The following is a 20,529-nucleotide window of genomic DNA, read 5'->3' as shown; positions in this document are numbered from 1 at the left end:
TAACTAGCAAAGCGTATCTTCCACGTCCAGGCCTTTAAATGTTGGTGACAAATATGGAATGGGGCAAAAATGTCAAGGAAGGAATGACAAAGCTGTAACAACAAGCACACTACCAAATTCACCAATCTGTTCATGCACATTTTACAAATCAAACAACATTTAGCTATGCTGGCAAATGTGCCTCAGGCTTTTTTCCTCCTTATCTCTACATGCCATAGAAGAAGAGTTGACAAAATACAAATCATATTTCCTTAATTAGACAAAGGTAATTAATTACCTGATGGTGGTTCTGGGACAATTATTCCTCCAGAGAGTGTCCGGATAGGCGACAGCACTTCAGGAAGAATGGCTTGCATGAACTGAACACGGAAGTCATTTGGATTGAATACAAAATCTCTCTCATGGGCAATTTCTTGAAGTTCTGCCAGATCAGCGTTTCTTGACCCAATGGCCAGGATCACTATCCGGTTCTTTTTCATCTCAGCCGCAGCTTGGTCAACGGCATCCCTGGACTTACCACCAGTGATGAGCACCAGCATGGGAAGCACCCCTTCCTCCATCCTGCACCCAGCAGCACTGGTGAAGAAGTTGTTCCTCACAAAGTCCAGTGCCGAGCCAGTGTTGAGTGCTGTACCACCCATGAGCTTCATTCTCTTCACATTAGCCATCACATCCTTTCTGCTCTGGTGGGTGTTGAAATAAAACTCTGGCTTCACAGTGTCTGCGTACTGTGCCACCGCCACTTGGATCAGGTCAGGTCCAACCTCCAGCCTTTGGACAATTTTGGCAACGAAATCACGAATTGAGTTAAAGGGGGCAGTCCCCAAAGCAGTTGAGCCATCTATCAGGAAGACTATATCCTTCTTGTTCACTTCAATAACTGCAAGTAACACATGAACACAATGTTAGCAGAAGCCTTCACCACACTCTGTGCATCAGTTCTGCGTCAACAGTTCAGCAACATTTTGGACATATTTGCTTGAAGTACTGTTACTCTCAACACTATAAAAGGGTCTTGCTTTCAAAACAGAATTATTTTTTAGGTTCTAGCAGAGAGCTAATATGAAATCTGATTGAATGTTTCCCCTATTTAAAACACAAGAGAGTTGAAGAGTTGCAAGAACTGCACTGTTTATAAAACTCCCTATTAAAATGCATATACATGTCAAAACAAGAAAGAATGGCAGTCAGGAAAAATCCTGGTACTCAGCTGGCACATGAGATAGATAAAACAAGCAGGCGATGCTCCCTCTATCTGCAGAGGAGCCATCTGAATCATGCCAGAGTGTGGTTTGGTCTCAGGATTAGGTTCTCAAGAGCAATGACACAAGTAAAGAACAGTATCCACTTACTCAACATACCTGGTCTTTGGGTCTTCACATCCTACATCTTATTCCTTATCTAACAAAAACAAGTTACGATTTTTCTTGGCACAGCTAGCCCAGTCATGGAAGAGCTGAATTATATTCTGGTTGCCATGTCTTTAACAAAACGGGTCCCCTAGGTTGTAATTTCTGAAATTTTGTTATTGACGATGACATAGGTTGCAGAAGAAACACAATTAGCTTTCCAGTTCTCTGGCTAAGTTTGAAGGAAGATAGTTAGGGAGGAAAAAAATACCTGTTGTGTGGCATTGGAACCAAAGCACCGTCATATTTAATACAGCATAACCAGTAAATACCAACAAGACCAATACTGTTATGATAAAAACATTATACATGATCATCATGAGAGATAACACCATCTTTCAGAAAACTCCATTCCCATCATCACCTCCCTGATTTCATGCCATTGAAGTGAAAAAGGAAACCTTGTGTTGCTTCCAAGTTATGCTGGAGCATTATGGATCATTGTGTTACGTTGGGCTTGGTGTATCCTTAAATTGCCTACCCACCTAAGAGCTCCGGAGACAGGGTCAATATTCAAGGTGACAGGTCCCTTACCTCCCAGGCTCACTGCTACACCCAGCACAGAGCTTGGAAGAAGAGGAGACCCAGCATCATCAGGATCTGACACACCTCAGGGCACATGGTAGCAAATACTCTCTTGTCCTGCCTGGATGGAAAAGGGCAGCCCCTCGGCCCATCAGGGCTCCTCTGCATGGAGGCTATTTACTTTGGATTTGAACAAAGAACAAAGCTCTGGCTGAAGTCTTCCTTGGCCAGACACCAGCTGGCCATGGAAAGCTGTGCTCCCAAAGGCTGTCTCTGTCAGGTTTCTCATTATGGGTGAATGCCATGAGATTGGGCTACCCCAAGCAGTGATTTAGACCTGGAGATGACATCTGCGACTCAGCTGCCCTCTCTGCCCTTGGACCACAAGAGACCTCTGCCAGCAAGTATGAGCCTTTGCAGAATCCTCACACAGTCTTGCTGGAAATTGTTGGATTAAGAACAGGTTGCCAAAGTTTGAAGTTTAAAATAGCCCACTGTGGTGCTGTCGGACACAAAATGATGAGAACCTGCATGAAGTGAATGTGGTGGTACCCTCCCTGAGCCACAGCCTCATGTGAGCTGCCGGTGGATTGCAGCTGACTGCCCAATCTGTCAAAATAGAGCTACTACAAAGCAACAGGGATTTGTTTAAATGATCCCTTTCCCAGAGCCATGATTTCCAACATTCATGCCTCCAGCCAGGTTTTTTCCCTCATCAGTTACTCCGAGGAGGAGAGGGCTGAAAACAGGAAACTTTCCAAATGGATAACAAGGGCTGAAATCTCTGCTTTGTATCACCCAGGAGGATGTCCAAAGTGCTTCCTTAGCTTGTCAGCAGCTAGATACCCAAAAATGGAGACCCTGGAAACTTTTGACTTTATATAGAAGTTTGTGGGAAACATCAAAGGGGCTTTGCAAAGATGAGGAAGGCTGGGAAGGAATAGCTCTCTCTGCTATTCATTCCTCTTGCAGCTCTCAAATCCTGCAGTGTGTTTCCTTAGAGAAGAGGAATGCAAGAACCGAAACCAAAACCCACAAGAAGAAACACCCCACGGTACTAATTTCAATGGACACAATTAAAGCAAACGCATTTGAGCAAAGCTGCACACAACTCATAGGGTCTGATCCAGAGCCCAGTAAAGCTGATGGCAAGTCTCCCAGGAATTTCAAAGGATTTGGGATCAAAGCATTATATCTTTGACTCTAAAAGTTGGGAATGTTAGAGCGTGTCAGCATTGAACTCAGCCCTGCAGTTCCTTCCTCACTGCCATCTCAACTATCTTTGGTGAAGCACCTCATCTAACGTAATCTTCCAGGCTCCCCCAGAAGCTAAAGCAGAAGGGAGAATTGAGGCAGAAAGGCACTTTGAGACATCCATTCGTCCCAGGAAGTCTGTTGTACAGCTGGAGAGTTAAAGTGAAGTGATTTCAGTATTTCACAGGAAATCTGGGTACCACAATGGGTTTGTCGTCCCTTTTGGGCTGCTGTGTATCTCCCAAAGGAGTGCTTTACACTGCAGACTTCCAAAGCACTGATGTTAATCAAGCAGAGCTGTCAAAATTAATTTCTGTGGATGCTAGGAAGGAAATTCCCAAAGGCTCCTTTAAAAATACCCACTTCTCCATTTAGCATATCCATCTGTATGTAATTGCAGAGGCTGATGATACTGTAGCACCTTCTACAAATGAGCTGTCATTTTAAGTGAAAAATATGCAAGTGCAGATGAAACCAAATGTACCAACATTTTTAATATTGCCATTCAAACTGCTAAAAATCAGAGGGGGATAAAGAGAGGTTTTCCATTGACTTGCATGGGTCCTGGCAGGCACATTTTAGCTAGACATGAAGACTTCAGCTTATTTAGCTAAATACAGTTCTCGAGGAGTGCTACAAACAAAAGTTCTTTATGTTCTTTCCTGGAATAATCAAGGCAAGGTCATAAAATAATCTTCTATGCAAATTCCTCCCTTTGATTTGAGCCACAGGATAGCAATCATATTTAGACATACATCAGCAAAGACATCTGGAATGCAGTTTTAGATGTCAACATACATCATGAGTTGAACTGTATGTACAGAACTCCAGAGTGGCACTTGGATCCCAAAAGTGTTGTTTGCATTAAGCGTCCTGATAATTAAGTGCAGCGACTCCAGCCTGGCCCTTTCCAGGGGCCTCTGAAATATGACATACTATGCCTTTCATAAAGCCTCTCTATCAGTACATTTAACTTAGTCATAAAATCAAAGGGTGAGAATCTCTTAAAAACCTACTTTCTCCAAAAATCCAGATATTCATTATTCCACTGCACCTAAGCTAGTGCTAGTCCAGATATGATGTCACTGGGGACTTAAGAGTGACAAAGTGACCTAAGTGGAATATCCATTTCTCACGGCCTCATGGAAAGCTGTAAACTTTCGCAGCTTATGGACTGAACCTTGTTAGCAAGGTAAGGATTTCACTTCAGAAGAACTAAGGGCTGTTCCGCTTTTAAATTCAACATGAATTTCATGCTTTTCCAAAGGATAATGCACAATATCAGTGAGGTAAGGAATTTTACCGTTATAGCAAGATGTTAACTTAAACTCCGTGAAATGAGGATCCATTTAACATCCCTGTTAGCTTCCCCAGTCAAATTTCATTCTCATGACACTTTCAACTGACATAATGTAAGCTTACATGTCATAGCTGTTTTCAGAACTGAGAGTACTGCAGCATTTACCCCCGGAGTGCTTAGATACCCCAATAAGGATTATTATGAGCTTTTTATACTCTGCTTGTGTCCTTTAAAACCCCATACTATGCCAGTTATTGACACAAAACCTCACAGTTTTCAAAAAGATAACCCACTGGGAAAATGAGTTTCTGAACATTAGCCTCAGGACTATTTGTCTTTCCCATTGTTTCTCCATAACCAGACCAGAGAGATGCATTGCAAAGATAAAAAATTCAAATTAAAAATATAAATATGTTTTCAAAGCGTGCAAAAGCTCATTCATTCATTGATTTATCGAAATGCAACAGTCTAGAAAGGCATACATACCTTCAGTCACAATGGTTGGGGCCTCTAACAAAATGAGTCTTTGGGCCACTCCAACAATGTTGGGCAGTAATAATTCTCGAAGAGCATCAAGGTTATGGATATCCAGGGCAGTAAATGCGAAGCTTCCATCAGTAGCAATCTGCTGCAGCTCTGCACTGTCAGCATTCAGGACCCCAATGCTAAATGAAAATATACTAGCTTGCTTCACCGCTAACAAGCCCTCTCGGATATCATCACTAGACTCTCCACCACTTATCAGCACTAAAATCTGAGGCACTGCTTCCTCTATCCTGCTGCCTCCCGCCTGGGTGAAGAGGTTCTCCACCACATACTCCAGTGCCGCACCGGTGTTCGCTTCCTCGCCACCGCGGAAACTAAGTGCCTTCACGGCATCCAGAACATCCGCTTTTGTGGAGTAGCTGTTCAAAGCGAACTCGGTTTTGGGTTGATCACTATACTGCACCACCCCAATGTGTATTTGCTGAGCTCCAACTCTGAGGCTTTCAATCAAATTTACAAGGAAATCACGTATGGCTTGAAAATTGACACTTCCGATGTTGTTTGATCCGTCAATAAGGAAAATAAGGTCAGCGGACTCTTGAGCTTTAAAAAAAGAAATGCAAAAGGTGAAAGCATTAAAATGAGTGATTACATGCAGTCGTACAGTGTTCTGACATGTTTCTTGGAAAACCAGTAAGAAACACGAAAATGAGAAAACAAAACACATGTTCATGGAGGAGGTGACGTTTGCCTCTTAGTTCTGCATTCTGATTGAATATGAGCTCCCAACCCCATCCCAGCAGCATCCGCTACCCATCAAGAGACGGCTCGAGCAGACACAACCTGAGCCAGTGGCTGCAGTTACACAGGGGTCAGCATTAGTGGCATGTGAGGAGAAAATCTGGCAAAATATAATTTTCAGAAATCTACATTCATTCCATCAGTGGCCAGTACTGTCCAAATATTTAGACAGAGCCAAAAGAAAAAGGTGGATTTTGGTGGTAATTCACCCTGAAGTTATTAGGTGATTTTTTTTTTTTTTTTTTTTTTTTTTTTTTTTTTTTTTAAGAAAAAAACCATCGTTTACTGGATTCATGGAAAGTTTCAGCCTCTCTGATGCAATTCTGCTCTTTTGCTGGTTAAAAACAGCAGCTGGATACATTCCCACTGTGAATAAATCCCCACCATGAAGAATTATTATTTGAAATGCATTTGTTAGAAACAATTGAAAATGTTTTGGTTATTATTCTTGCACTGTAACTCTTTTACCAGCTGCCAGCATACACACGATGGTATTTGTCCGGCAAGCTGACCTGCACAATTGTCAACCCATGCCACGCAAGAATTGTCTTGCTTTAATTATTTTGCACAAAGATGCATTGATCATTGATAGAGGGGTCTGGTCTGTATTTTTCATATGGACTCTGGATATTCAATCAAGGAATGCAGAATCAGGTTAAAACAGGGTGATGAAATCAGTCATGACACAATTATCCAACTCTATTTGTTGCGACCATACTGAGATAATGGCAAGCATCTGCTGAGAATATACACACACACCAAACAAAACTTTTATATGGTAGGAACATGCTTGTTGAAGGGGGAAACATTTTTGCTTTGACTTACCGAAGCAGACCCAAAATGCCCTGGTGTCTGCTCTTACTCCTTTTGCTCAACTAATTTTACCATCAACATCACCAAGAGCTGTATTCATGCAAAATAGTGGGGAAGAAGACTCCAAAGCATGCTTAGATTTTACATGCTATTACCCTCCAATCTTGTTAAGAAATCAAATTTCAGACTATTTACAAATGAATGACAAGCAACATTTGGAAATCCCACCCAGCTCTCAACATTTGAAAGCCAAAGGTGAAACAAGTAGCAACACTGGCATGTAGTTTAGCAAGGCCAGGAATAAACCTGGCCTTTGCTATTAACCAGCAGCATCAATTTTTTTTTTTTTTGATCCGTTTAGTTTTTTTTCGAGTAGATGTTTTCATACATTGTAATGCCACCAAGAGATTGAAATAATGCTGCAATTCCAGTGACAAAGAAGGTTTCCAGAGCACCATCGCTTCCCTGGGCCAACTGAACTCAGAATTGCAAAAGACTCCGGGATTTTTTTCGATCACTGAGTTGAAAATTAGGGGTGCTTAAAGTTTTATTTACTGCCCTACTTTCAGCTGGAATATGTGTGTTCTACTTCATCATATAAATGAAAGGGAACACTCAAAGCAGTTGTAGCCAGTGCATCTTTAGATACCCTGGACATCCTTTTGAGGGATGAGATTTCAGACACCAATGGGTGTGTCGTCACGGCAGCACCGGTCACTCCCACAGGAGGGAAAACAGATACTAAACAGATGCGTTGGATAATTGGTCATCACTGTAAAAAACCTTGTACTTCAGTGCACATTTATGGAATGAGCTGGTGCTGGAGAACAGATAAAAGCATGCTTGTTACACAACTAAGCAAGGCGGGTCAGATGAGACAGACAGCTAAGATTTAACAAATACATCAGGGCAAACTTGGGGCTGACTTTCACACTTATGCTAGTCAAGCTCTGGGGACTGCCACAGACCAATAGCATTGGCACTTTATACTGGAAGTACTACAGTACTGGGTTTTTTTCACATTTCTGTTTTATATTAGGGCTCATATCTAGCATAACATCCACAGCATTTTTATACATTTTAATGCTACACAGAGTTATCAGCTGAATAAATGACTTCTTAAACTCTTATGCAAACAGTTATTTGTACCATGCTTTGCACACTGTTGTCATCCAAAGTTTAGGACCTGTAACATCTTTTCCCATGGTTAATGATACTCCATAGATGGCCCATGCAGATCACATGGGTAAAACTACAACAGTAGGATTAGCTTAAATTTGTGTTATAGAGAGGAAAGGAAATGCCTTCAAAAAAATATCTTTGAGTAGAAATGAACTTGGAAATGCATGATATACTTGAAGAAGGAATTTGCCTTTAAAGCTTTTAAAGAAATATCTGTGACTCCAGATGCTGATGTACTATGGGGTTACCTGCTGGGGTGCCTCAGAGGAGGACAGCCAGCTGCCAAAGCCCAATTCCCCTATTGATTTCAACAGGGAAGCACTGGGGTCCTTCATGGTGAAGATGCCAAACAGCCACTGCAGTGCTGTCAGCAGGCTGGGTATAACATTTGTTTTCCACATATACTGACATATTTTTCTTAGAACTGGTGAACCTTATGTCATCTTTCTGGGGCAGCTGCTTTTCTTCCCTGTGGCTTTCACATGATCTGGATATTTGCCCTGTCAAGCACTTCGCACAATAAAAACACATGTGAGCACAGCCTTTTGGTGTTGCTCGGTGTCATGCAGTGATGGAGAGCACCCAGTGGGGCTGGCGTGAGGGTTAATCAGGCAAGACAACACAGGGGGATTAATGTTACACTGCCTCATTACACTGACGTTGGCTTACATCACCCCACAAGCTATTGACCTTCAGATGGAGTCTCAGGAATAAAAAAAAAGGTTTGATCTCTGGGACTTCTGTTTTGAAACACAACAAAGCTGCTCAGAAGGCCCTTTCCACACTGAAATTTCATACAGAGAAGGGACAGAAGAAGACTGTCTTATTTTTTTCCAGGCAAATTTGGCCCCGGCTTGTGGTCAGCACAGATACATTGAAGCCAGCGCAGTTTGCAGAGAGGTTTTGGTTACAGAAAGGGTCCAGGGGTCCAGTGTTCCAGCAGGTGGAAGCCACTGGCTTGCAAGGAATGCATTTTTGTGGTATCGCAAAAGGGACTCTCCAACCACACACCTTCTCCCAGTGGATGAGAAGAGAGGCTAAGGGCCAGCTCAGAAATGAGGTTTCAGTGGAGAATTGTCCACCAAACCCCTTTTGCTGTCTTCAGCCAAGAATGTGACTTTCTGAAGTAGCAGCACATTGCCTATCTCCCCCGCTAGCTGCAAGGGGCCATCCCGCGTGATGTCCCTGCAGCCAGCAGCAACCTTCTCTGTCTCCAGCAGGTTTTCGGTCAGGGCCTCAAAGAGTCACCATCATTTGCTAGTGTGTTCAGCCTGCCTTGTGAGTGGATAGGATGGGGCAACTTAATAACTCTGCAGCATTCCCTATGCTTGCATTTCCATGCCATGGGCGCAAAAGGATGGCCACAACGGGCCATTGCCTACCCAAGGTCTCCTGTGTTACCTCCTGGCAGCTCTGGCAGGGATGCCACCTCAGTCTGCAAATAACAACATGCTCGATAGCTACAAACATGGGGCCACATGCTTCAAACCTTTGTTTTTAAACCTCTGAACATCCATCTCAGTCTTGCCCCTACAAAGGCTTTAAACAGCACAACGCCAGCAGATACCATGTTGATGGGAGCCATCAGCAGTCAGCCATTACCTGTGATGTCTTTAACCAGTCCTTTGGCCCCAGCCTTTTCTGGAGTCATGGATGAATGGACACTCGCCACTAAGTCTCCAACTATGCCATGGAGAGCGGTAAAATTCTCTAGGTTGAAAAGGTGCATATCGAGGGGTTCGCTCGCTATTTCCTTTAACTCCCCTTCAACTGCATCCTGCACGCCGATCGCAAACATGTTTACATGGGCCGATTTAAGGACAGATGATGGCAGAGCCACATCATCCTGGGATCGTCCATCCGTTAACACTATAATAACCTGGGGGACGCCTTCACTGGCTCTGCTTCCAGCAGCTTTAGTGAGATGGTTCTCGATTAGGTACTCTAATCCTTTTCCAGTCTTGGTGCCTCCCCCCATGTAAGGCATGTTGGCAATATGGGACAGGACGTCTCGGGTAGAGGGGTAGGTATTTAACTGGAACTCTGTGTGGGGGTTTCCGCTGAACTGGACCAGGGCAAAGCGAAAATCATTTCCTCCCACAGCTAAAGCTTTTACAACATCATACAGAAACTCTCGAACGAGTTGGAAATGTTCCTTCCCAATGCTCCAAGAGGAATCCACTAGAAATATTATATCAGCCACAGCAACGGTTTTGGCAGCTTTAAAAAAACAGATGGGGATTTACGATTTTCTATCGGTCAGCGCAAGCATGCCTCCTCCTCCTCCTCGCCCAAATGACCGACGGCCTCTTTCGCATGGTGAAAGTGAAGCTTAGCTTCCCCTTATCGCCCGCAGCAAAACAAGAAGTGCTGGGGAAAAACCAGGCAGCCATCAGCATCCCGACACCACAGGTGTTGGGGGACAGGAGGAGACAGCATGCAACCTACCCTTCACAGAGAGGGGGAGGTGAGATGCTTCTCCCCTCCCAGACCCTCACTGTACGGGTTTGGACACCAGCTCTGAGCCAGACAAAGATGCCTGTAGCTACATGTGTGAATTTGGGCTCGCTCAGCTTCAAACCACCTGTGGTCTCCTGTGTTGTTTTGTTTGGTTTTTTTTTCTGATTCCGCGGTAGTGCTCAAGGAAGAAAGAACTGCTCAGTTTAAGCAGCCTAGGTGCTGGCATGAGTTTTCCATATTTTTCCTGTCCCCCCGTAACACCAGCTATGGTTCCTAAGACACCAGCGCTTCCTCTTAAAAAAAAATCAAGCAGCTTTTCTTCAGGTCAGTGGCAGTGTTCATCTCGCCGTAGAATTCCCTCCTACACATGCAAGGAGGGCAAAACAGCTCTGCCCAGGAGAAAACCTGCTCGGGGCCACCCTGGGTGCATGTCCCACACCCCTGTCCCCCACAGAGCATCCTCAAAGGCACGCCACCGGCCAGCGACATGCTCAGGAAGGCACAGCACGTGTTGGCCAAGGTCTGGGTCCGAAAGGACCCTCAGCTGAGTGGGAGCTGAGGAGCAGAAGGTAAACCACAACATACCATCGACATGCATGTTAAAAACCAAACAGTGCAAATGTCTCGGTGTGAACTAGCGGCACATTTGCATGGGAGCGAAGTTGGGTAAAGCAGTCCAGTCTTACCTGCTTGCTGCTGGGCATGAACCAAGCAAAGTCCTGAGAGTAGGAGGCAAAACATTGCCACAAAGGGCAAATGTCGGTGTTTCCTCATTTTGGTCCTTTATCTGAGTTTTCCTTTTAGTCTCTTTGTTTCAAAGCACCCAGTGTGAAACCTAAGGGAGAAAAACAGGGACAGTTTGAAACAGCAGCAGTGCTGACCAGTCATGGATGAGGCATGAGATAGATAGATAGATAGATAGATAGATAGATAGATAGATAGATAGATAGATAGATAGATAGATAGAAAAGCCAAACCATGTAGTTTTGCAATGTTTTGGTGGCACTTTGGCAGGAAAACATATTTTAATATTGGACAGAGCAAATATTACTTTGGAAGAGGAATCATTACTCACATAATTGGAATTTAATCACCCCTGTGGTCTTAGATGGCTTTCTTCTTGCCTATGCTGTTCCAGGTAATACCTAATACATAGGAAAATGAATAGCCTAGGTTTCTACCACCAACCTTCAAAATATATAATGCTCTTTCACCTGTCTTTCCCATGGATGGCCAGCTGAAACATCTTGGCCAACATTCCCTCTTGCTGTTCTCCTTTCTTATTTAATTTTTTACAAACACCATAATAATAATTTTCCTGAGCATCCCTCTTTGCCTTAGCTCACCTTTTCAGCTGTCCCAAGCATACAAATGGAAATTTAATTACTCCACATCCAAGTGAGACACATGATCTGGCTGAACAGCAAAAATCCCTTGGACTCCCCCAAGCTCACAGCCCCAGCAGTGAAATAGCCTGCGCCGGCTGACCACATTTTGGAAAGGTACCAAGAATAACATTTTGTGTGTTGGAGCCAAAAATAAAATTTCTGCAAGTTTCTTATCTGTGATCCACCTGGCAAGTCTTCTGAAACAATGTCTCCTTCAGGAAATCTGTGTATCTGTTGTCATAGAGATGGCCAATTTATTATTTAATCTTCATTTTCCAAGCCTACAGAGCAGAAACCAGTAAGGCTTGCTTAACTGAGAAAATATCCTCCCAAAAGGGAATACAGTGATTTAATACTTCTCATTCCCCAAAGGGAGCTCAATTACTCACATGAATCACAAGTGATTCAAATATATCAAGCTATTAACCAGGTCATAATAATAATTTTTTTAAAAAATCAATTTTCTCATCAGCATCCTTGCCAACTCCATCACTCCACAGAGTTGTGACCAATAAAAGACCCTAAGGGGGTTGGTGGAAAAACTAACCCTCTCCTTCAGAAAAGCCATGGTAGTTAGACAGATGGCCACCACTGGCACCTGGAAACAGAACCAGGTGCTGGGAATTAGGGAAAATTCAGAAATAAACTTCTGAACAGCAGATCCATCTTCCACCAGAGACACTCCTCAGGGATATCAAAGGGGGATTTGGTGGAAAGGAGGGGTCAACATCCACCTTGTTTCCTGAAACCCAGCGTGATCCTGTCATTTCCAATGGTTCCCTGCGTGTCAAAGCTGGGCTGGGGTCTGGTCCTTCTTGGGAGAAGGGATCTGCAGCATCCGCTCTTCCAGATGCTCCACAAGGCATTTGTGAGTGCCATATAGCATGAGTCAGGCAAAAGCTAGGCCCTGCCTTTTCCCCCACATTTGTGTATAGTAATAATAATAACACCAGGTGGAGAGACATTTAATAGGCACCCAGAGCCAGCAGCTAGCACGCAGCATTAATTAAGATGTGACAAGTCTTCCCTGTTATTGGCAACTTCTCAATTTATAGAGGCAGCTGCTGCAGTCCAGAGGTATCTCTATCATTCATAAAAAGACTAGAAAATCATCCTTGTTAGCTGGCACTCATCCATCCCCCCAGCTATTTGAATCCAAGCCAAACCTCCCAGGGACTCCAGTGGGAGCAAACCTGCTCTGCTGGACTGTATCCCTGATTTACAGCTTGCTCCCAGAAATCCTGGTTTCACCCAAAGGATGTATGGGGAGGGGAAAGCTGGGCTCTGCTTCCCCATGGGTGCAGGCTTAGCCATGGGTGTCACTGTGGGGTTTATCCCCTGAGCACACAAATGCAGAAAGGTCTGTAGGTCCCGAAGCTGAGGTTTGCAAAAAGCACCAAGCTTGTGACCCAGACCCATCCAACCCTACCAGAGCATCTCCCCTCTGGGCAGAAGAGGTTTGTGGAAGAGCTGAAAGTTTTTTGAGATGGGGTTGGCTTGCAGCATCCAATGGGAATAAAAATACTGTTAGCAATGAATTTAAAAAGTGAAATAAAATGCATGTTACAGAAAAACAGACCATTAAAATAATGTACACTGTAAAAGTGATTGGATTTCTTTTCCAAAATGCAGGAAGTTATGCTATCAACCTGTTTATTAGTTGCTGACATCCTAACCCTCTTCAGTTGCAACAGCTGGGGGTAAACAGAGCATCAAGATAAACCAGTGAAAATTAAGGTCTTGCCAGCTAAAAAATGACAGGACCGAAGCAAACATTTTGGGGATTTTTGGTTTTAGTGCTGAGCAGCTGCAGAGCACCTTATGGGGCTGTTAACAGCCATGAAATGCAGGAAGGGAAAAGCAAATCGCCTCGATGCTACAAAATCTCCCCCCGCCGGGAACACCCACCATGACCACAGTGGTGGGCAATGGGGCTTTACTTTGAATGAGATTTCCAAACTCAATGGTAGGTCTATACCTACATCTTTAGGGCTGCTCTAGCTTGAAACCCCTTGAGGAACTGCCTTGCCCATGTTCAAACAAGGGGCCTGAGGGAGAGCCAGGGCTGAGCCCACCTCTGTTAGGACCCTTTGGGTCCTGCTCAGCCCCAGAGACTTGCAGTAGAGAAACCACCAGCTGTATTTTATGCACCTCCATGCTGGCAAATCCAAACAGCTCAAAGTCATGAGACAGCCCTTGGGGCATCATGAGATAAACCTGGATATCACAATATATTAAAACAACACTCAATCTCAGCTTTGGTTTATTTGCCCCGGCCATCTGGGAAATAAAATGCTTTTTTAAAAGCAATAGTAAGTTGGCTGTTCTTTATAGTCACCTTCTTTTCCATTTTAGCCTTCATGAGGCCTCCACATCTATTTCCAGCTTTGTCTGCAATCTCCATCATAGAATTTTTAGCTATATGAAAGCAGAAGGCCTTGTTCATCAACAAGAGATGAATTTTATCATCATGCTTCCCCCAATCACAGCTGAGATGAGTTATTGGAAAGAAAGAAGCAGCAAAGTCTTACAGGAAGAGGTGATTGATTTCTCTTAGACACCGACTGATAATTTATGGAAAAGAGGAGCATTTAAGCACAGGCATTCCGATACCCCCTCCATGACACCCTTGTTAGCAAAGGAGGAGTTGGGAGTTAAGTGCTTGCAGAAAGGTGGGTGAGGAGATATCTTCCTGCAGGGGAAGAAGTAAGGACAGAAGCTTTTTTGTTAGGGGTAATGTGCTTCTTGGGGTGGCGTTTTGAACCAAAACTCTGTTCAGATCGGGTTTGACTGAGCAGACAGCACATCTCTGGCTCAGTGAGAAAAGTGGGTTTAAGAAAATAAATTATGAGATTTATTTTTGTTTTGCTTGGAGGTAGGTCTTGCCTGGCTTGCCTTGGTGAGGCACAACAAGTATAAAAACTTGCTTTCCTCAATATGTTCTTGCTTTGTGTCCTAAATTACCCCTGGTCACAGAAGGTGAAGGTAGCACTAGCATCCAGGGAGTGGATAAAACCAGAGATGTTAGCTTATGCTAATTCATTTTAATTCTTGATTATGGCAAATATCTGTTTTGCAGTTTTAGTCTCCTGAAGCGTTGGTTTTGATAATGTATTTTTGATAAGGCAACTTTATCCTGGTGGGTTTTTTTTTTTTCAAATGAAAAGTTCCTTGCAGTCCTGGTGGGTGAAAGCTCTGGTGGAATTTTTGATATAACCACTGCAAGCTGGAAAAAATGCTAAAAAACATGACTAGTGAGTGCCTTTAGAAAATGAAAGCATTTCCCTGAACTGTTAAGAATTAGCACCAAAACCCGGGGAATCAGACTCTTAATAATTCATGTGCTATAAGATTAACTCATGTAGTTTTCGGTAATCTGAAGGTTTTATGTCTGTCTAGAGCTTATGTAGTGTGTGGTGACCTCTTAATGCTACAGTATGTCCTCTATTTCATCAGAAGATATACATCTGTTACTAATAATGCTTTCAGAAGGCAATCATTTCTACCACTAACGCAATGAAATGATTTCCTTAAATATTTTTCCCAGCAGCTATTTTTTACTTGTTGCATACTTCCCTGTGCATAAAGTTTGACGTTTTACATAATTTTTTTATTTGAGTGGATGTTTCAAATTCACTTTCTAAGCAATCATTTGCTTGTGTGTGTTTTTTCACTAGAGTGTAGTTAAAATAAAATCTGTAAAAGTGCAAAGCAGATGAGTAGACTTTGAAAAAGCAAAACATAAAAGGCAGAAAAAAATACTACAGCTGTTACATATCACTTTGATTCATTATATATGCCTCTCAGCTGGGCTGGATGGCTTTGAGAGGGAGGGAAAACATCTATGGCTTTACTGTAAATAGAAATGTGATAGATATGGATGGGTGCAAAGGCAGGTAGAGGGAATAATTAATGTTGTTGCAAAATACCTCTTAAATCTGAACTCCCAGCTGGGTAGTGCTTCAGGCACTGATGCTATCTGTAGTGCTGGACTGTAAGAGAAAGCAATCAGCACAGCTCCAGCTGCTGGAGGGATTTTCTGTACTAGCATTTTGTAGTTTTATCTGATACTTTTCTTCAAGGCTAAAGGACTGAACTGGGCAGAACTGTCTCCTGGGGTGTGATAACCAGGAAATCCGTAATTAGTGATTTATTTGTGAAATCCATTCACATCAGCTCTCCCTCCCCGTGTCACATTGCTGCTACAGAGAGTTGAGCACCCTCTGGGAAAGACAGAGGACCCACAGCAAACATGGTAGGCAGAGCCATGACTTGAATGCTCCTTTTCTGGGGACAAATGGCCTGGGTTTGGACTCGGTCTTGGGCAGCTTGTGTAGCTTTGCTAGTTGGCACAGCCAGGGACCTTTAGGGTGCCTCGCTTGCCAAAGACTTTAGTACATGTGGCCCAGTATTCCTGCACAGCCCTAGGGCATCACAAAAAACATTTCTTGAACAAAAACCTGAAAACCAATTGCAGTACTTAAATTGTGGTGTGGGTCATCCTCTACTGGGAGAAAGGTGGATTTACACCTGGGTCCCAACAGCATTTCTGAAAGTCAGGACTAGAGTGAGGGCAAAGCATCATCCCACAGATGGTGCAGGAGAGGAGAAATTGTGAGCATCCTACAGACCCCTCTAAAAGTCTGCCTCATGGGATGTCAGGGTCAAAACCAAGAGACCTGTGCCTTTATCTGCATTTATTTTGTGGGGATCTCCCCACACCTCATCATCACACTGTTTCCCAACCAAAATGCTCAGCCTGAAATCCCCTTGACTTGGCTGTTCTCTGCTATATGCATGTCCCTGGAAGGCAGCAGTGAAGTCATGACGCTGTGGTAAGCCTTGCCAGTGGCTTGCAAGTGGACGCCGGCCAGCCAGAACAACTATTTGCAGTCCCATCAATGGGATATATATCCAGTTGTGCCTGTGGAGCAAGCAGCAGGGAGAAAGGGCTCCTGAAATCCTGATGTGGAGCCATGGTGACACAGATTGCCCTCTGGAGGTGATGCCTGCTCCTCTCTCAGCTGGATGAATCCTCCCTCAAATTTCTCCGCACTGCTAACAGCTCTGAGCTGAGAAGAATATTAGCCAGAAGCTGCTCCCAGCAGTGATCTGGGCACCTAGGAGGCTAAATGGTACAATTTTTCCATGTGGAGTAGCTCAGTAACCTTTGAAAAGGGACATGAGTGTCCCAAGCCTCTAACATAGCCACATCTTTATCATAGAACACTAAATCTCACCTGATCCCACAGCCTCTAGGAGAAACAAGGCTATATGTAGAGACTCAGAATGAGCTGTATAGGACAGATCCTGAATTTATTCATGGCTCCAAGCGGAGCCATTTCAATTTGCACCAGCTCTTTTGAAGGGTTTCCATTAATTTGTTGCCATCTGGCATTGATGGCACTGGGAAGGTGGAGGTTGTTGGGTTGAGGGCTGCTCCTGAAAACATTTCTTCCTACAAAGGTAGACCTGAACATTAAAAGCAAACAAACCTAAAAGGGTAAAAAAAATCTTCCTTCTTTTGCAAACCACTCAAACTCTGATTTTGAAAACCAGCATTCACAAAAGTGACAGAGTTATGTTGCATTTATATTCTACCCGGGCAAGCTCTCTGGGTGCTAGCATTTAATATGAATCACATATTCATTTCTGTTCTTATAAGCATGCTGTTGGCTTAAAATCTGGTTGTTTTTTTCATCTGAAGACTGAGACTGAAATAGAGTAGTTAATAAGAGGAAAGGGAGTATTTGCTAAAAAAAGAGGAAACTCCCTCAAAGATCAATGACTCTTTATGTATAGTAACCTAAGCCTCCCAGAGCCTCTCCACCCAAACAAATCGGCTCCTTAATGTGGAACACAGATCACTTAAAAAGGTGGAAAAAGTGATGGGCACTCAGAGCGGTAAGGCTGGCTGTGATTTCACAGTGGGAAGCAGGCATGCAATGCCACCCGTAGCCAGCCCTGCTGCTGTGCACGCCCAACACAGGGGCAGGTTCATCTCTGCTGCAAATCAAATGCATCCAGGCTGGGAGAACACAGTCCAAGGCTGGCAAGACCATGCAGTTACCAGAGTTTGCACTGATGGAAGGAATAAGATGTTCTCTTCCCTCCTCGTCCCAGACAGGCACGTAGCAAAAGTTAGGAGAGGAACAACATTTTTTCTTCTTGACATGTGGGAATACAGCGGGGGCTGGTTTAGCTCACCCTGAAATTGAGGAAAGTTGCTGCATTTGAATTAAAAATTGTAAAGAAGTTTAAAAAAACAGAAAGGGAACTGGGGAGTCTGCTGGAAAATGGAAAGGAAATGAATGATGATGCAGCAGCAGCGAGAGTGCAGCCCTGAACTCCTGTCTTAGAAATGTCATCGTACCCCTGGTCAGGGTCAATCCTCTCTGCAAAGACCAGCATGGAACGAGGGTATAAAGTTGGGGACAGAAAGCCTGTTTCCCTGAGCTTCTGGTACTGGTGAGTCAAAGGATGGTATTGGGGAGATGCAGAGCTGGGTCTCTGCTCTGCCACCACATTCCTACGTGACTTTGGAGGGGTCCCCCAGCTCCCTGAAACAGCTTCTGGCTGGAGACATCTCTCTGGCCTCCACAAAGCTCCTAAACCGGGTGGCTGTGACCCAGAAACAGCATTATATAAGCACAGTGATTATCCAACCATAAATACTGATAATTTTTTAAAACCAGTAAGTAATGGGGTAAAGCCAGTAGTTTGAAACACGCAACATTCCTCCCCTGAGAGCATACATGAATCATCGCAGCAACCAGAAATGAGCTGAGAGTTTCCCATTGCACCCGTTGGAACCAGAGTGGCTTGGGCCACCTCCGCTCCAGCCAGTTTTGGCCCCTGTGCATGGTCAGGAAACCAATTTGGCTACAACCCTTTCTCACCCCAGGCTCCGGCTGGGAAGGGAGGGCTTTGCTGAGCCAAGGGGGAGGGTGGTGGGGTGTCTCCACGATTAGTCATAGCTGCCCCCTCGGCAAGAGCATCACTGTGTGCAAAGCTCCAGGGAGCTGAGGGTGACTGGGGCTATGGGGGGAAAGGGCTGGAAAAGGCAGGAGGAGGCAGAGATGGGAGCTGTGGAGAGGGGTGGTGTTCTATGAAAAGCTGGAGAGCCCTTGGGGGAAAAATAGCTGATGTTTGGCCAACTTCCCTCTCCATGGATGACCACGAGAAGATGAGGATTATCCCTGGAGCCACAACAGTGCTGGCCCACCTTGGAGCAGCAGGGACATTCCTGGCAGTGGGACCTGTGTGGGGTGGACAGGCTGATAAGCATCTCTGGCCAGTTCACCTTACCATGCCTTGAAGCAAGAGGGGTGAGGGCTGCTGTCAAACAACCCCCAGCCCTGGGGGCATGCCTTGGGAGCAGGAAAGGGGCAGTGAGACACCCCATTAGATGGACTCCTTGTAGGGTCCCATTCATGCACCCACCTCCTTGTGCCCATGCCGCTCCCAAAATCACAACATGCCCTCCTCGGGGCACCCACCCTGCCGCTTCCAGGGGCATCGCGCTCCAGTCCCACCAAGCTGCAACTGTTGGAGTGATTTCAAGGCATTGAAGGCAAACACTGTCCCACAGCAGTGGGGGAAAACCCCCTGCTTGGTGCTTTTGAATGAATTTAATCTCCTGCACTGGTGGGGCCAGGAACATCCCCATACACCTGCGGTGCATTGGCTTGGGGAGGAGGCTCCGGGTGTGAGCAAGCTGGCTGCTTTGCTCCGCTTTTCCAAGCACAATGCAAGCCTGAGGGTAGCTTTCCTGTGAGGACACGGCTCTCCGCATGGAATGGGTTTTCTCCAAAATTCCTTGAAATCTCCCCAAAGACTACCACCCCACTGAGGAGGAGAAACGCAGTGCAGCAGCTACTGAGCCCAGGCTAAGGGCTCCCGCATGGAAAGCAACACTTACCCCTGAGTGAACCCCCCAAAAAAGTTGCTTATTCCAGGATTTTCCACTCTGAAGCGCCTCTCACCCTTGCTTCATGGCGTACCAGCGCTGCTCAACCTTCTTGCTGCCCACTCGCCTTGCTCGGTGGGGTGTGAGCGCGGTGGGGCGAGGGAAATAGGGGCGCGCTGGTCCCCGCGAGGCAGCCGCCGTGGGTCTGAGCGAGGCCGGAGGAGGCGGCTGGCGCGGGAGTGTCGAGGGGCCGGGCGATCCAACGTCGCAAATGGGATCCAGATGGTTGGTGCTGGCGTTCCCGGGGCTGAGGTCAGAGCCGCTCATCACACGCGGTCCCCCCCCATCCGCCCCCCCCCGCCCTGGGGGACGCCTCCGCGCTGTGTGGCTTCCCCTTCCCGCGCTGGTCCCGCCGTCTCCAAAATGCTTCTCCCTTCTATCAGTAAGAAGAAATATATTTTTTTAAAAAAGAAAAAAGCCCTGCAGGGTTTGCAGGAGCTGATTTAACTTTGCCTTTCAGTTGGCGAGGGCTGGACTTGGATTTTTGCAGGAGCCAGAACGTGCCAAGGACCATACCAAGTTATGCAGGGCTCTGGCGAAGCGCCCCTTGGAGATGCTCAAGGTTGCAGAAAGCTCAGACTTTCCCCCTGAACAATTAGGAGCATCAGTGCGGGGGGAGAGAGTCTTTTCTTAAGGCAGTTTCCTATTTTCATGTATCAGCTTTTTTTTTTTTTTTTACCTGCCCAGATGGGGAGAACTGGGTGGATTATGTTATAGCGTAACTTACAAATGAAAGTTAGCCCCTTAGCATAAAGATAAATATTTTAAAATACATATAGCTTACTGAAAGGTTTAAAGTAAAAGTTTGAAAGTCATCAAATCAAGTCAGCATGTTCCAGACCAGTGATTTTTTTAAACTTATGTGCTTTGAAAATACACCTTTAACTTTTTATTAGGCAGAGCCTATCAGGCAGATCTGGGGGGCTAATTTTAGCCCTCTGC

The 20,529-nt window shown here is 45.0% G+C and overlaps 1 protein-coding gene across 3 annotated transcripts in view; it reads right to left on the bottom strand.

Moving 5' to 3' along the window:
* Window positions 1-19,835, bottom strand: part of COL6A3 (collagen type VI alpha 3 chain) — a 63,247-nt gene extending 43,412 nt beyond the window's left edge. The window contains exons 1-5 of one of the 3 annotated variants that reach the window (XM_026852612.1): window positions 19,540-19,835; window positions 10,917-11,065; window positions 9,373-9,990; window positions 4,975-5,577; window positions 278-880 (exon numbers count right to left, since the gene is read on the bottom strand). In XM_026852612.1, coding sequence (XP_026708413.1) covers window positions 278-880; window positions 4,975-5,577; window positions 9,373-9,990; window positions 10,917-11,004 — 1,912 coding nt within the window. In that variant the 5' untranslated portion in view covers window positions 11,005-11,065; window positions 19,540-19,835. The remainder of the gene's footprint in view (window positions 1-277; window positions 881-4,974; window positions 5,578-9,372; window positions 9,991-10,916; window positions 11,066-19,539) is intronic. The other 2 variants (XM_026852610.1, XM_026852611.1) reach the window with 2 other exon arrangements.
* Window positions 19,836-20,529: the final 694 nt, after the last annotated feature.

The sequence above is a fragment of the Athene cunicularia genome (assembly GCF_003259725.1).
Source record: "Athene cunicularia isolate RWA chromosome 7 unlocalized genomic scaffold, athCun1 chr7_part1, whole genome shotgun sequence".
Lineage (NCBI taxonomy): Eukaryota > Metazoa > Chordata > Aves > Strigiformes > Strigidae > Athene > Athene cunicularia.
The sequence above is the reverse complement of the archived record's forward strand: the minus strand, read 5'-3'. Positions and strand labels throughout refer to the sequence as shown.